The 18,904-nt window shown below is 37.5% G+C and overlaps 1 protein-coding gene across 1 annotated transcript; it reads right to left on the bottom strand.

Moving 5' to 3' along the window:
• Positions 1-12,120: 12,120 nt before the first annotated feature.
• LOC132296574 (uncharacterized) lies at positions 12,121-12,636 on the bottom strand. Its single transcript, XM_059794761.1, has one exon. The coding sequence runs from the start codon at positions 12,634-12,636 to the stop codon at positions 12,121-12,123; it is 516 nt and encodes a 171-aa protein (XP_059650744.1).
• Between the last annotated feature and the right edge of the window lie 6,268 nt (positions 12,637-18,904).

Consider the following 18,904-nt stretch of genomic DNA (forward strand, 5'->3'; position numbering starts at 1 on the left):
GAAAGCAAAAGATCAAAAATATGACAAATAAGCCCCCAGGGGCAAAATAGTCATTTCCAAAAACTATAGATTCGGGTGCCACCAAGCACACCGCTGGAAGGACAACGAAAAACTAATCAAGATGGACTCAAGAATCGCATGATTCGGAGTCCGAACGAAGGAGAAACGGCATGACGAAGAAAAACGAGCACTTAAAGCAAAAAGGGTAAACTGGTAATTATTCAGGAAGAACCGGGTGCAACCGAGTACACCGTTGGAAAGACAGCGAAAAATTAGTCAAGCTCAAAAAAAAATTCACTTGAATCGGAGTCCGGATGAAGGAGAAAAGCCCAAAAGAAGAATTGATGTCGCGGCGGCCCGACGAGGGGCCATGGCGCACACGGCGCCCATGCGCGAGCCCACCGGCGTGCACGCCGGCGCCCAAAGACATGGCTGGTGGCAGCCCTTGGCTGCTGCTACATTTTTTTTTATCTGCCCAGAATTGAGGCTTGAAACGGAGGTCAAGACGAGTTTTTCTGGAAAAACACGAAGAAGAAACCCCTCCTAAAATCGAGTTTTCTACCCTACATAGCGGACGGAATCGAAAAAAAAGTCACTATGAAATCCCCAAAATGCCCCTAAATCAGAACTGAACAAGAGGGTCATAAAGCTACTAAATGAAAACTGGAAGCTGAAACTTAACGAGGGATTTCCGATGCCAAGACGACATTTTCTAGAAAAACACGAAGAAGAAACTCCCCCTAAAATTATGTTTTCTAAGCGACCACATCGAAAGAAGAAAATAAAACTGAGGTGAAAGGTCCATAATGCCCCTAGATCAGAATATGCAAAAAAATACGAAATGAATTCACAAGAGGCTCAAAACACAAACGATGAAGTTTTGCCCGGAAACGACTATGCACGCAAACGTAACTTACCTATTTAGACGCGCTACAATGGTCCATGGTTTAAAAATATAGCCAATGCAAAATCCGACCCCCCAACGGGCAAAAAGGCAAAAATGGACTTGGAATGGAAAACATGGAATCTAAAAATGCAAAACGGGATTAAATGACCATTTGGCCCTTGGCCACACTTCAAACATGATTTATAAGACCCTATGAAATAATGAAAACGGAATTCCCACACCCGATGCAACTATGGTGAACCAATGACTTGCGATTTTTCAAGGTTTTCATAGCTTTTCAAGAAATCAAAAGATACATATGATACAATATAATGGTCATTGGCCTCCGGCCTCATCTCATACATATCAAATACATCGAAAGAAGTGTACTTAAGTACACATTACATACATGAAATCAAATATACATATTTTGACATATAAGTCTACAAAAAGACATTTCATGCTAACATTTGCATGAAATGGAAACTTGAATGCTACACGACATCCAAGGAATGCTAGGCTTCACGAACCAAGTCTTCGTACCTGAAATATGCCCCAGTATCGTAGGGGTGAGTAACATAAAGCTACTCGTAGGAGATGAGCATGCATCGACCTAGCATTTTACAAATTTATCACCTTAAGGTGAAACATGTTAAAGGGTCTCATGCCACCTAACGTCTATGTCCAAATGAGACTCGGGGAGCATCCTAAGCTACCTTAGAGTCTAAGCAACAAGAATCATGATATACATACGTGTATGAAATGAATCATGGTTGGGATAATCCAAAGAACACGACAAGAAGAATGCTTGAGCATAGATTAACATGAACTGCATTTTAAATATAATTGAACTAGGTCTAGAGTAATCCATACAACATGACAAAAGTATATTTGAATACAAGTTAACAAGAATCACATTATCCATGCAATTCAACAACAAAAGAGCATGTTATACAATACAACAAGGTTTAAGTTCTGAAAGCCATCAACTTAGAATCTAAAGCACAAAATAACAGTAGTGGTTCATGCCACCTAACGTCTATGTTATAAAAGAATCAATACGATCAATCCTAAGCTTTATTAGAACGTCAAAACACGATTTTCAATATCGATGCAATTTAACCAACATTGGAACTTCCAATACAACGGATAAAGCACAATTTCGCAAAGTTAACATCCTGTAACTTAAAATGGAATGACAAATAAGAAACAACAAGTTACAACATCATCTAGTTATCAACTTGAAAATGAAATGCGAAATCAAACAAAGTGGATACTCGGACGTCACGCCGGATCAGACCGACAACATAGTTACTTTAGGGTTACTAGCCCATGGGTAACCTCCCTATGTGCGCACTAGACTATATATAGAGGGACTATCCCTCGTATTAGAACCACGTCCTAGCCATAGCCAAACAACGACATCCCCAAGTTTCCAAAATCAACAAGTTGTGCAACAACGCATATATCAACAGGAATATGCAAGATAATCAACTATCTACCAAGCACAACCAAATTTGGAAACCTATACAATACATGCTCTAAGTCCACAACTAATATGATGTGATGAATGTCGAATCTTCTGTGTGCGATTCGTTACACGCTATGCATGAAAGATGTCAAACACGAAGTGTGCAAATCATTACACAAGGCAACAATATATTCAATAAGGAAAACATATTCTCATGAATACAAACATAGCAACTATGTTATCCAATGTTCAAAACATAACCAAATGAATATACAACAAGTCCAAGTCCATGATTTGAATATAGAAACCACTTCTAAAACACAACTAGATCATGGAGCAAATTGATAGAATTTAAATAGATAAACACAATTAAATTCTCTAGATTCCGATTCAATTCCAAATAACCTCAATTTAATACATGTTAAAGGACATAGCATGGTCATCACCTATATCCATTCTAAAACTCAATTAGGTTGTTGGAACAACAAAGTACAACTTTAATTAAATTATGCTAATTTAATTACCAAGGTTCTAAAACAACTTCAAATGGTCCATAATTAATATATACTAGTAAACAAGTCATGGCCAATACAAATATCAAGTTAAAACCTTAATTAAGCTAATGGGACCACAAAATAGATTTTAATTACTCTAGATTTTCAAAAAGTGCCCCGAACGGGCCCCGCCGGCTCCGAAAAAGTAAAATTTGAGCAGACGAGCTCAAATGGAAAAACTTTGTGAATTAAAAAGATTCAAAATGATAAAATATGAACAACGGAAGAAATGGCATCAAAAATTGAGTCCCGAGCAAAAAGTTATGCCCAAAACATGTTTGGCGAAAACTGGGGCCAGAAACCCTGAAACTGGAAAACATCGACCAGGAGGAAATTTCAAGAGTACACAACTCAACGAAATGTGAAAATGAATCCCGTACCAGGATCCAGACTCAAAACAAGACATTTTGCAATAACTTTCATTAATTGCATAATGGCCCCTCAAAAAAGTGAAAACTGCACTTATGGCCCAGAATGAAAATATCTTCTAAAAATATTTTCTTAAAAACCCTTGAAATAAAATATCTTCAAAAGATATTTACGAAAAACACCCCAAGAAAAGAAAATAATTTCAAAGAACTTTGCATCCATGCCCCTATGGACACCGGGAGCAACCAGAGTACTTTCTTGCAAAAGTAAAGATACGTATTTCGTGGAAACCACTCAAGATGAAGGCACGTGAAGTCAAAAACCAACTCCGAGCATGAGAAGTGGGGTTGTGCCAAAAACTGACAAACGGAGATAAGACAGAATAGGGAAAAGGATGAAATAGCGAATAGTGTCGAAAAACGAAAAATGTGAAAAATGACTCAGTCCTTAAAGGAAGTTGTCAATCCACGGAAAAGAGTCTCAGGAACCAATTCTGAGCACTCGAGATGACACTAAGCGACATGAAACAGAGCTCAGAAAAGAAAATTAAACGAAAAAAATTCATTCGTAAAATTTCAGGAAAAAGGAAAGAAAGGCAAATGACCGGGTCGTTACAACAAGATTGTTATCAAATGCTCAAAACACAACCAAGTAAATACACAACAAGTCCAAGTCCATGATTTGAATATAGAAACAACTTCTAAAACACAAATAGATTCATCGAGCCACTAGATAGAATTTAATTAAATAAAATAATTGAATTCTCTAGATTTCAAATCAAATTCAAATAACCTCAAATTAATATATGTTAAAGGACATAGCATGCTCATTACATATATCAAATCAAAAGTGCAAAATGTAAAAGATATCATCATGTAGAATTTAATTAATTTAAATCAATTAATTCTCTAGATTTCAAAAGTCATTCAAATTATCTCAATTGAATATATATCAAGCACTAAGTCATTGTTACACCATATATCAAGTCAAAAATGGAATACAAGCAAAGCACAATTAACTAGAATTTAAATCAAATTAAATTCATTAAATCTCTAGATTTGAAAACTCATTTAAATCATTCCAATTTAATATATAACAAAGATCAAGTCATGGACATGCCATATATCAAGTCTAAAATGAGTTACATGCAAGTTATGATACATCATTAATTTCTCAAATTAACAAAAGACATGCATACAACTTATATTTCATACAAAAGCAAGTAAAACACTTGGAAAATAAACTATAACACCCCTACCTCACAATATGATTGTTCCTCTTAAATCCAAGGCAAATCAACACAAAATGGCAAACCCTTCTAGGGTTATGAAGAGGAGGATGAGGGGAACAAAAAGTATTCCCAAGGTTAAGCTTGGAAATCAATGGAAGGCCCTCAAAAATCAAAGTCAAAGCTTAAGGCTTTAAGTTTCATCAATGGGGGCTAGGGTTTGTGGTGAGGAAGGTAATGACATAATGTGAAAAAGTGTGAGTGGAGGAAATTGAAATCCTCCACTCACTATGTGATCCTACACCATCGTCAACACACACATCTATGGTCAATTGCATAAAAACCCTTCTTTAAAACCATAATCCCAAAGTAGCCCAAAAATAATTGCAAGACTAAAATGTGAACCTACACTTGTCACAAATCCAAGGCTCCTTCCTAGGCTTAATCCTAAGCCTACACTTGTCAACCATCTAAGCCAACAAGTGCACCAATCCTAGGCCAACAAGTGGGTGAATCTTCACTCTCTAAATGTCATAAGATGATGCATCCAAGTCACTCCACCCCAATGCCAACAAGTGGCACTATGAGAATGTGACACTTGTCACATTTTCCAAAAATTGCAAAAAGGTCCTTTTTTAAAATATCTTCCAAATTAAATTGAAAAATGGTCCCCAAAATGAAAAATAATTACTTTATTTAATTACACTAAAACCCCACAAGTTAAGAGTATTACAAAAAGTTATGCATCCATACCATTTATAAGAAAAGTAAACACTTAGCATGCTTTTTCTAAGAAAGTAAAAATATACATGGCATGGAATTTAAATATCGTGGATGCCTGCAAAAACTGAAATCAAATCCGAGCACGAAAAATGAGGTTGTGCCAATAAAGTGATAAACGGGAAAAAGACAAAAAGTAAATAGTATCACAGAAGTGAAAATGTGAAAATTACTCGGTCCTCAAAGGAAGTCGTCAATCCAAAGGAAAGAGTATCGGAAACCATTCCTGAGCACTCAAGATGACACTAAGTGATGAGAAATCGAACTCAGAAAGAGAAAGATCAACGGAAAAAAAAAAAAAAAAATATTCGTGAAAATTTGAGAAAATAAAAAAAAGGAAAATGACTGGGTCACTACAATGTTATTTGGGATGGGATAGTTAAACCATCACTACAAGTTAAATAATCTAGAACGATTAGTTTGATATACTTTGCGCTAGGTATGGATTTGTATCATATTACAACGCCATGACAATGGTGGTTGTAAATATTTCCGTATGCGTGAGGTGGTGGTAAATATAGATCATTGTAACGCCATGATGATTTATCAGAGGTGCTAGATTTGTTGAACATCTTTTTGAAAATTCCAGAAGTTGTTACCAAGTCGGAAAGAGGATTTTGTACTGATTTAGGTACTTAGTAAAATGATGCTAAATAAGGATAGTAGATTGGATAAATCTTCATCAGTTTATTCTTAAACAATACTCTTTTCGCGAGGGTGTGTCATTAGGAGGAGTTACCGGTGTTGCACATGGAGGAGGAAACTAAGTCTTATTCATTTGCAAAAATAATATGGAATTTTTTTTAGGTCATAATTCGCAATAATTAGCTGTTGCTAGGAAATTGATGACTTATTTGGAAGATGGAAAGATTTCATATTCTTTTGAAGTTAGGCAAATAAATCGAATTGATACCTACTTCTGTTAAAGAAACTGGGTGTGTCAAAGATAAGATGGTGAGACCGATCACCTATAATAAAGAAGAGGTGCACGGTGTGTATGGAAAGGTCGTAATTTGTTGACTTTTATTGAGTTAAAATGATAGTTGACTTTTGATAAATGGAATTACCGATTAATTTTCAATATCGGTAAGTTTATCATGGATTAGTGGTGGATAGATGTAATTGAAGAATTCGCTTTTAAAGATGCTCCAATTTAAACAGTAGGTATAGACGGAAGCTGGTGGTACCAGACTAACGGTATTTTCTGCCGACAAATTGGATGCAGGATGCAAGGACTGAGATTCACAACTCTTAGTTCTTTATTCTTCCAGGTCGAAATAGGATGCATCACGATAGGAAACAGATGTTTGGAGGACAGGTAGGAGGAGGGACATAATGATTTTTCTCCAAGTCTAATATTTATTAGATAGTAGAGATGAACCATCAGAGATCACTAGATCCTTGCAGCTATTTTCTATACTAAAGTGGAAATGACAGAGCATTTTCACGGATTTAGTTGAGGGATTGCTGATTTGATACAAGGGTCAGGATTCTGGATGGGATATTAGTTGACTGATAAAATTAAATCAGTTTCACTTTGTCTATTTTGATCAAGCTAATAAGATATCAGTTCATATGAATAGAATGGATCTTGAGACGGCTTAGACGGATAGCATTGGTGATTCACACTTTGCATCAAGTTCCGTTTGTTGGAAGCGAAGGTGGAAATGGATGTTCTCAACAACCGCTAAGATATTTAAATTTTTCGGTTAGTTGATGAGTAATCAGTTGCATTTTTAGTAGGTGTAATTATTACACTTGCTCTTACTTAGGTAGTTGAGAAGGTTAACTTTGAATATCGGAGCTGTAACGACCCGGGTTTTGATTCAACCCAGTACGTCAGTGATGAACCGAAGATTGACCCGATAACGGATCCAGATGCAGAAGCAAGAAACAAGACAATGGTCTCCCAAGACACAACACACCTCTAAGACCCTAAAATGACCTTCCATGAGGTCATGGAACCCAAAGAAACAAAGTATGAAGGCAAAAGATCAAAAAAAATAACTATTAAGCCCCTAGGGGCAAAGTAGACATTTCTAAAAGTATGGATTCAAGTACCACCGAGCACACCACTGGAAGGACAATGAAAACTAATCAAGATGGACTCAAGAAGAGTTTTTCACCTGGCTCTAGGGCATTCAAAACTGGTGGGTTCCGCATATATTCTTTCAGATTGGTCAGTACCTGCCTCTGCTCATTCCCCCAGGACTGTTTTCTGTGACCTCTAATTATATCAAAGAATGGTTTGCACCGATCAGATAACTTAGAAATAAACCGACTTAATGTCGCTATGCCCCCGGTAAGAGCCTAAACTTCCTTAATAGTGCACGGTTCTGTATTGTTAAGCAGGGCTTCTGCTTGGGTTGGGCTGATCTCAATCCCTCTGTTGTTGAACACATGGCCAAGGAATTGCCCTGATCCCACGCCGAACGAGCACTTTGTCGGATTTAACCTCATTCCATACCTTTTTAATACATTAAACACTTCTTGCAAATGCTTCAAGTGATGTCCCTTCTGCTTGCTCTTTACCACCATATCGTCAATGTATGCCTCCACTGTTTCGCCCATTTGCTCTTTAAAAATTTTACTAACCAACCTTTGGTACGTAACTCCAGCATTTTTCAATCCGAACGGCATGACCTTGTAACAGTAGATCCCTCGTTCGGTGATAAAAAAAAGTCTTTTCTTCATCGTTCGGATCCATAGGAATTTGATTATAGCCTAAATAAGCATCAAGAAAAGTTAACTGCTCATATCCTGTTGTAGCGTCCACCATTTGATCAATCTTCGGAAGTGGAAAGCTATCCTTCGGGCAGGCCTTATTTAGATTGATGAAGTCAATACAAACTCCCCATTTTTCATTCTTCTTCTGTACTACAACCACATTTGACAACCAGCTCGGGTATTGTACTTCTCGAATGAACCCAGCCTCTAACAATCGGTTTACCTCCTCAGCAATGATTTGGTTGCGTTCCGGGGCGAACCTCCTCTACTTCTACTTCTGCTTCACAAGCCTAACGTTCGAATCAACATTAAGGGAGTGACAAAAGACAGAAGGGTCGATCCCTGGCATGTCTGAATGGCTCCAAGCGAACACATCTGCATTTTGAGAAAGGAAATCAATTAACTGGGGTTTTTCCTCATCTGAAAGTCGCAATCCTACTTTTGTGGTTCGGTCTGGCCTCAAATGATCAATTTGAACTTCATCCAGAGGCTCTTCGGTCAGCATCGTGGACTCCTCCTCCCTACTCATGACGAGGGGTGGTTCCTGTAATTTGTAACGGCCCAAGTTTTTCAACCCGGTGCGTCAGTGATGAACCGAAAGTGATCCGATAACGAATCTGAATTGCCGAAGCTAAAGGTAAACCAAGGTCTCTAGAGATATGAGTCACTCCTAAGACATAAATGTGACCCTCCATGAGGTCACGGAACTTAAAGAGGACAAAAACGGAAACAAAGGTCAAAAAGGACAAAATTTGCTATCCAAGGGGCAAAAAGGTCAATTCACTATTGAAAGGAGAAACTTGACTCTAAATAAGTCAAACAAGGTAATACAACCTAATCTAATTATTTTGAAACATTCCAAGAGGTTCCGTGAACATTGGCCAAGAATCCCACAAAATGCCCCGTCCCGGTTGAAGTGAAAACTGACACTACTTCATTAAAACATACATAACTCCCACTATATTTGAAATTTGAGAATGGGATTGGTACCATTGGAAAGCTGACTCAAAATCCTTGAGTTTAGGATTTGGATTAGAAACGATGAAGTTATGACCCGTTGAAGTCGGATGATTAGTGCTGGAACTCCACAGAGACTAGGCTTAGGATTAAGCTATTTCGGTCGACCGAAATGAAGTTTTGGATGACCAAAATGGAGATGCTAAGACCTGAAATCATGAAGAAGAGGTTCCAATTGCTTCGGTAGACCAAAATAAAGGTTCGGTCGACCGAAATGACCCTTGAACAGTGTTTTTGGCTACTAGAATGTGAGATTACTGTACAAATACCAAACCATTAACCATCAGTCGACCGAAATGGAGTTTTGGTCGACCGAAACACCTCAAAAACCTGCTGCTGACCTTGCTATCTGCTGAAGGTGCTAAAGTTCCACTTCAATTTGAATCCCATGATGCTTTAATTCGAAATGAATGCACAAAACTGATTGCTCAATGAAAATTGGATATGTGAACATGCTAACATCTTTGCTATGGATATTTGAGTACAAAATAATGGCCCATGGCCTCATACACATCATTTACAAGATTTTGACCTCTCAAACCTCAAATTTTGATTAAAAGAGATTTAAAGCAAAACTTTGATACAAAAAGTGTCTAAGTACAAAAATAGACATGTTTGGCCCTTGGCCTCTTTACATACATACTTAAAATGTCAAAAGCAAATATTTGAGTGTTATTACATATCAAGAAAGTTACTAAAGCTCCAAAAGTACCATACACCCATGGCATTCAAAATATGATATCAAAAGTCAAGTCATGTTAAACACTTGCATGTTAATATACAAAAATGCTTCAAATAGCTCAAAAGTTTCAAGGATAATGAGCATCCATGAACATGGTCTCCTTACCTGAAAAACAACACAAACCACTGAGGTGAGTAATCAAGTTATTCGTAGGAGAAGCATATGCGTATACCCTAAAGTTTCAATATCATTGCAAGATCAATATAGACGAATACAAGGGAGCATTCCACTTAACGTCTATGTTCGAGGTGTTCTAAGGGATCATCTTAAACTAACTTAAATGATTCTTTAGCAACACAAATAATTATCAATGTACTCAACAACATCAATTCGCCAATAACAAGAATTTCAAGCTACAATTAAGCATTGGTTGTCAACTTAAAATTTAATACGAAAACAAGTAATGGAAGACTTGGACATCACGTCTCGAACTTAACCAAGATCAATACGGTTATTCTGGGCATTAACCCACTGGGAAGACCACCCTAGTGTGCACTATCTCTATTGGGGAGAACTCATACCTCCCGCACTAAAGCCAAACTTTAGCCATGTCACATGTAACAACATCCCAAGAGATTCCAAAATATATATTAAGTTCAAAACTTACATATATATAATAAGGCATACAAACCACCTTCCATACACAAGTATTTTGAAACCATACAAACCATGTCTTAGGGTTCCAAATCTAGAATGGCATGCCAAATAACAAATTCACATCATGATATTATGCACAATACAATATCATAAATTTATCAATTCAAGTCATGCCTCAATAACAAGCTCTATATACTAATTATCAACATCATAGCAATAAGCTCCTAAATAATTACAATTAGTAATTCACAAGGGCATAGAATTATTGTAACAACAAATATAGCAATTCATATCAATAGAGATTGCATATAATATCAATAATTCTACAAGTGTCCCACATCACTAACACATGTGAAATTTCTAGAATTTAGCATGCTACTAAATTATATAATCCTCCTACACATGGTTTACACATATCATACATGCTTATGAATATATATTGTGTACATGCTTTTGATATGATAGTATTGCATATTATAGGAAACCTTCACTTCTTGACTTAGGGTTTATTGATTTAAACCATAACGACTATAAAATACTTAGAATATAAACATGCTACCACCCCTACCTTAATAGAGAATTGAATCTCTATAATCCAAGCTATCAAGCACAAAATGAAAAACAAGGTTAGGATTCTTGAAGAGGAGAGTGAAAGGAATCTTTTCTCTCCTAAGGTCAAAGGTCTAGGGTGAGTGGAAGAGTGCCAAATGTGAAGTCAAAGTTCTACACTAAGCTTTCCTCTAATGGAGTCTTTGCTAGGGTTGTGAAGAACAAGTGTAAAAGATGAAGGAGAAGGTGAAATTGGTGAGTGGAGTATCTAGAAAACCTCCACTCACTATGTGCTCTTACACTACCTCTCACACACACACATGCAAGACTAAATCTTGAGCTTACACTTGTCAGCAATCCAATGTCTCTTCCAAGACTTAATCCTAGACCCACACTTGTCAACAATCAATGGTTACATGTGCACCAATCTAAGGCCAACACATGGATGAATCTCCACCCACCAAATGTCAAGAAGTCATGGTGTCAAGTCTCTTCACCTAAATACCAACAAATGGCTCCATGAGAGTGTGACACTTATCACACTTTTCAAAAATTACAAAATGGTCCTTTTTCAAAATATCTTCCAAAATAAATCGCAAAAAGGTCCCCAAAACAAAAAATAATTATTTTACATAATTACACTAAAACCCCAAAAGTTATAAATAATTACACTAAAGTATGCATTCATGCCCTTTACAAGAAAAATACTAATCTAGCATGCTTTTCAAGAAAAGTAAAAATACCAATGTCATGGAAATCAAATATCATGAATGCATGCAAAATTGGAATGAAATCCGAGCACAATAAGTGAGGTAATGCAAGGAAAAATGAAAAACGACTAAAAGACGAAAAAAGGAAAAGACAAAATAAGAAAAAGACGAAAAAAGAAAATCGTCGAAAATGGAAAAGGAGGAAAAAGACCGGGTCATTACATAATTGTTATTAGGCATCAACTGATTAGATGGGAGCCTTGCCCTTGTCTGCGGCCCTCAGGGTCACTGAATGGCATTCCTTTGCTGCAACCTGATCCCCATGGATATCAATCACCTTGCTCCCGTCTGGGCATAGGCACCTCATCACTTGATGTAGGGTTGAGGGGACTCCTTGTACCCTATGGATCCATCCTCTCCCCATCAACAAATTATAGGAGGGATAGATCTCCACCACCACAAAACTTTCTACCAAGTCCCTCTCAGCTGCTTAGACCACCAATTCCACTGTGCCGATCGGTTCGACTCGTTTGCCATCAAACCCCAACAACGGATTTCTAGTAGACTTGAGCTTCTCCGGCTTAATTTCAAGCCGATCAAAAATGACTCTAGGCATGATATTCGCACTGCTACCCGGATCGACAAGCACTCTGCGTACCAAGCATTCTGTCACTGTCAAACTGACAACCAAGGGATCCTCATGCGGAATCTGAACTCGCATCAGGTCTGTCCTATCGAACCGTATCTGCACGACCGAACTCTGTTGGTGCAGGGTGTTGACACTGCCTACTCGCCTCTTCATTTGCGCTTGGCAAAGGCGTGTTCGGAGCAATTCCTCAGATTCTACAGTTTGCTCGGGTCGGCCATGGATTGCGTTGATAATCCGTACAGGCTGAGCGTTATGGTGGTTCAGTTTTTGGTTTCTCTTGACCTGCTCAACTGGACAATTTTGCTCTTGCGCCGGTCCTTGAACATACCCTGCAAACTCTCCCCTAGCAATCAGCATCTCCACTTGTCTCCTTAAGTTCATACATTCATTAGTCTGATAACCAAAATCACTATGGAAAGCACAATGTGTAGATTGATCCCGCTGCTCAAGCGGTTGTCTAATTGGTAAGGGAGGGCGAAACTTATCTTTGTTCTCTTGGTATAGCCTTGCGAGTATGACTTTGAGTGGAGTAATCAGGTCATCCTCTCTAGGCCTCTTCTCTGCCTTCCAGGAGGTCTAACGTTGCATAGGAGCTTACTTCTGCCGTATTTTCGCTTTAGACTTCTCTTCCGTGGAGATCATGGACGTCTTCCTAGCGTTAGCTGCTTCTTCCTCTTCCAGGCGTACGAAACCATTAGCCCTCTCATTCAGCTCGTCCATTGTCTTGGGCGTGTTTACCACCAGACTGGTATAGAACGGTGTCCCTCGGGTCATAGCTAACTTGAACCCCTGAACTATTGTGGAAGGATGGCACTCTATCACCATGCTTTTGGTTAGATTAAACCTAGTAAGGAAAGCTTGGAGACACTCATCGTTATGTTGTTTCATGGTGAACAAGCTGGAGATATCTTTTGCCAGGCGCTTATTCCCATAGTATTGGCTTATGAACCGATCACACAAGCTATGGAAGCTGTCTACCGAGCCCCTCGGTAGGTTCTTAAACCAATTGAGCGTCGGTCCAGCTAAGCTTGTAGGAAAACACTTGCACATCAAAGGATCATTTTCTGTGTTCAGTGCCATCTTCAACTGAATGTGATAGACTTGATTAATCGGATCGGTCGTTCCGTCGAACAGAATAAAAATAGGCATGGAAAACTTCCTCGGGCTCGGAGCATTCAGGATCTCATCGGTGAAGGGCGAATCAACCGTCCGTGCTGCCGAACGGGGGACTTTATTCTCTCTTTCAAACCTTGTGACAACTCTTTGGTCTGTAGATCTTCTTTCCGAACTCTTATAATCGTATGTGGCCATTGAAGGCCGATAAGGTGGATCGATCGACCTTTCCTCCGTGAACCACGGTGAATTAACCTTGTGACAATCAAACTCCATATCCTGCTCACAATTATGCCTTTCCTGATGCCGATTGAGAGCTGTATTGTCATCTCGCCTGATATGTTCACGATGAGGATCGAGATGTACAAATCCTTCTCGATCCTCAGCTCGACGAGCGTTTGGCGGTATATTCTCCATCCTAACCTCCTCGCAGTGGAGATTGACGTGGTTATCTCCTTCTTGCTCACCTTGATGTGCGTCATCAGGTTGCACGCCTCTTCCATCTATCGGAGGCGGTCGCGTCGCAACCGGAACCTCTCGACGTTCCATTCCAGCTCTTAACTTTGCATTTTCTTTTCTCAGTGCCTCGATCATGTTCATCAGTTCGTCAAGCTTCATCTGCTGGTTATTCTCCACTGGATTCGAATTCTCTTCTCCAATCATCATTCTGGATTGTAGCAAAGTCATCAACCGTAAATTTCTGATCAGATCTGAGTTTTGCCAATGCTGACGCTCTAGATCTAGATTCTAGTGCAGCTGCACATTGATCATGATTAACCAGATCTGAATTGCTCTGGCAACGAACTTGCTAAATTCGGCAATTTCAGCGAATCTTGACCGCTCAATTCTCCAAAACAAGCACAAAGCTAAACTGCTTAGATCAAACACCGATTTCTCCGATGTCAATTTTACCGACCTCAATTCTGCCTTGAACGATCAGGCTTCGTCCTCAAGTGCTACACTACTAGATCAAATCAATCTGAGTGAATCATTAACCAATCCTCTTCGGTTCCCACAGATGGCGCCATTGAAGATGCATGAATTTTCTCTCTCTAATTTGACAGAATTTCATTACACTTCAAAATTTTTCTTCCTCTATTCCTCCTTTCTCCTTTCTATTTATAGATTATTTACATTATTCCAGAGCCTTCTTCACTAATTTCTGTTGTTGGGCCTATCCTCAAGGTTCAGTGGTTATGGGCCTGAATCCTCCTGGAAGGCCTTTTTTAATCAGTCCAATATACCCGGTCTGCTTTGTGGACGTCAAGATCGGGCCCTTGTCAATTGTCAGGCCCATACTTCGTTTCGTGAGTTGGATCTGGCCCAAGCCGTCTTTGGCGTCCTCATATATATATATATATATATATATATATATATTCACACACATTGTATTGATTGGTTGTGCAATGTCCGGTCTATTAAACTTTCTAGAAGACTCATGTAACAAGCTTTTAGCCAATGACTTGACCAGATAGTTTTAGGGCATTACGTGTAAAAACACCCCTAAGGACTTAATTGCTCAAGTTAATTAGGCTACAAACCTGGATGAACCAAATCAATTTTTTTCATTTTTTTTTTTTTTTTTGTCTCCCTTACCCTCCTACTTCTTCATGCGAACACTCTATGCTGATGAGATATGAGCCCCGATTACTCCATCCATGAAAGGCTTTAGATAATTTTTTTTTTTCTTCTTTGTTATATATATATGTATATATGTCATAATAATAACCTTCAAAGTTTACCAATTCATATCCATCCACAGTCATTAGAATTCAACAAAAAATACAAATACCTACAGATAAAATTTTAGTGTGCATGTGAAATTCATCAGGGACTAACAAATTCTAAAATTCCTATCATACTAGATAATGAAACCCATATAAGATAAAGCACAAGTAGTAGGAATTCAGGACTATCTCAAAAAAGAATTTTAAAAATTACTTAAGTTTCTTCATCCCCCCAACAATTCCCAAATACTTGAATTAAAATTAATATGCCAAAGAAAAAGAATTGAAAATTTTTAAATCTTAATTTTTATTTTTTTAAAATAACTAGAGTAGACTCCAATCCCCCAAATACACCTGTCAACGGATCGGATTTGGACCGGATCATGGTCGATCCGATCCGAATCTGATAAGCAAACTGAGTGATTCGATCCGATTTGATAATCCGACGGATTCTTCTTTAATCGATCCATGTCCGATACTCATTTTATCGGATGTTCGATCCGATAAATCCGATCCGATTAGAAACTTTACCTTTTGCATTTATACAAACACAAATCACGCAATTTGATTCAATATTCAAATAAATTAGATACCAAATCTAGAATAAATGATTTTTACTACTGAAAATATGGTTCATATCTTCCATCTTAAGGTGAAACTGTGAAACAAAGAGGATCAAATTTCGGGTAAAGATAGATTGAAATGGGTTCTGTAACAAAGAATCAGAATCTCCATCAACGGGAAAAAGAGAGATAGAAGGAGAAAATAAGAAAATTCTTAAACAACTTGTACTTTTGAAAGATGAAAAATTAGGGTTTGTAATAGAGAAAAGAAAAGAAAAAATAGACTTACACCTTCGTTTCCCATTCCCCATTATGCTTGTAATAGAGGGAGATTGAAGAAAAGAATCAGAACTTTCTCCTTCCCCATCATGCGTCAATAGATGACTCTTCTTCACCTTCGTTTCTATCTGGAACTAGAAGCACAATATAGACTTACAGACTTACAGTGCCGCCTATGCCCTATGGAGTTCTCGCGTCTTCAATGGATTGATACTAGGGGAGTGATCCTATGTGGACGAGGACACGTAGTACTATTGTAAATATAACATTTTAATTAATGTTTTTCATTACATAATTTACATTTACACAATTCTAATACTTGAATATATATATATATAATATAAAATGTAAATATAATTATATATTATTTTAGTAAGATCGAATTATTATTGGATCGGAACAACCCAAATCCATATCCGATTTGTTAAGTTAACGGATTAACGGATTCGGATCATTATCGGGTTATCGAATTTTTCACTCAATCCATATCCGACTAATCGGACCTGATTCGGATCGGATTCAGATCGAGATCCGATCCATTAACCGGTCTACCCCCAAACTTGAATTGGCCAGTGTTCTTATTAGACAAAATTCAAAAGCAAAAAAAAACATAACAACAAAAAAGAAAGCAAACACCGAAAGTACCTAACAAGATAGCTAAAATGGAGGCCGCCGAGTATAAGGATAGCTAAAACGAAAGCACCTGGCAGGATAGACGGACGGACGGCTGGCTTATAATTAAATCTTATTATTCTGATGAACTTTTGGATAACTATGAACAACAGGCTTAGATATGTTAGTTTAATAGTCTTTTCTAGGTAGCACATGAACCTTTTATGATGTGGTGGTTTTGGTCCCACATATATATATATATATATATATATATATATATATGCCAACCACATGAGTCCAAAGGTTCTGCCCGAACGGCTGGAATGTGTAGACACACTGTGTGCTTTTGTTGTAACGAACTTATCATCTGATAAACGAGTATGGGCATATCCTATTGATTATTCTATAATAAAAAATTAACAAGAGGATAAGATTACAACGGGATATAATTCGGTTTATATCATCCTCTCTCAATTGAGTGTTGATCTAATTGTTAGGTAAGTCACACTCTCAAGCTCGTAAGTTTTGTCGTATTGCCCATGCGGTGCACGATATGAGGCCTTGTTTGGCTTGGCTTATAGAAAAGAAAAGTAACAGAACAGTAAACTTAACGTTAACTTGTGTTGCCAATCAGAAATAAAATAAAATAAAAGAAAAGCTTGAAATAATATCTGACCCATGTGATCTGATATTTTGTTTTTACATGTAATGTTTCTGACTTATTTTGTGTGCCGGACGTCGTGGGGTGTATCAGGTGTATTCTGAAAGTTCGTTGGAGAGAGGAGCGGTGAGAGATCAGAGAAGTGTGAGGGGTTGAGTAAGAGAGGGAGAAAAGAGTGCAAAAGTGGAATAGGATTTACTACATCATTTTGGTGATGGACCGCTTCCAGTGCAGTGCACTTTTTGTATTTGCCTTTTGGATTCAATTAAATTGAGAAATTAAACCCGATAATAATATGTTCGAGTCTCCAAAAAACAGAAATTGCAATATATGCAAAAAAAAAATTCATAGTCGGATTGGTTATCTGGACTTCACATTTCTAATTTTTAATCTAATAGTTTAGTACTATATCTCAATAAAATACTACATTAGTGTAGGTTTTTTAAGTAATTATGTTGTATGACTGTTTAAATTGGTATTTTATGAGTGTTGTGTTCATACTTTTCAGTGTTGAACTTTCAATTTAGCAAAATATACAAAATAATCCAAAAATAGCCCAAAAATGATGATTCTTTAAGGCAATCACCGCGTAGTTTTCTATGATAACATGAAGAATGTTGTTCAGCAAACAGATATTCATGCAGGAAGTGACCAAATTAAGTGGAAACATGGGAATTTCTCACTGAAGGCAGCATGGAATAGTTGCAGAGCTACTGGAAATAGGTGCAAATGGGCCAGATTGTGTTGGAAAAAATGTAGACCGCGGATCAGTATTTGTGTTGTCATCATTCTACATAATAAAAATTTGTCATTTGTGAATTTACAGTAAAGAGGGCTGCAAGTTAAAATTTGTCACAATTGTTTTGCTGGGGAAGATTCAAATGAGCATTGTTCTGTCATTGTGGGTTAGCTTCAGAGATTTGGAGAGGGATTTTTGAGTTGCCGCATATTCAGGTTCAAAGGTTTTTAAGTCTAAATCACATTGTGGACTGGTTTTTGCAGAATACTGTGTCCAAGTCTTTTAAATCTAAGATCTTAAATGGCATTTTTCTAGTTACTCTTTGGAAGATATGGTCCAATAGGAACGCTATGCTCCATACAGGAATACAAGAACAGAGCTCACATGTTGTGCAGGCTACTATTTGGAATGTAATCACATTTCTAATACATCAGATTTCTAGATATTAGTTTAGCTAATCTTATGATTGTAGTTGGTTTGTAATGTTCATCTTTTGAGATAGGATGCCTGTTGGAATTGGAATGTCAATTCCTTTTTCAGGTTTTGGAGATTAGTCTCCTATTGTAATTGTACTTTTTTGAATATTTATAAAAAAAAAATACCCCGGAAAAATAAAAAATAATCACCATGTAATTGTATAACAGTACTAGATAGAGTGATAGACCCTATTTAATTTGGCAAGACAATATGGCACCACCATTGTATTGCAAATTTTCCTTGCCACGGAACAAACGAGTTCGGGTAGAAATTTCTTTTAATTAAATGAGAAATCGCTTTTAAATGGATAGTGGGACCATTGCTTGATCAGGTTACAATTTTTATTTTATTTAATTAATTATGAGAAAGTGAATGGAACATTATTTTAACACCCACATACAATTGACTTTAATATCCTTGGACAATAAGAAAAAGGGTTAAGGGTTAAAAACAT

This window comes from Cornus florida, unplaced genomic scaffold (assembly GCF_030987335.1).
Source record: "Cornus florida cultivar Cherokee Brave unplaced genomic scaffold, ASM3098733v1 CherokeeBrave_3.0.0_Hap2_Chr02, whole genome shotgun sequence".
Classification (NCBI taxonomy): Eukaryota; Viridiplantae; Streptophyta; class Magnoliopsida; order Cornales; family Cornaceae; genus Cornus; species Cornus florida.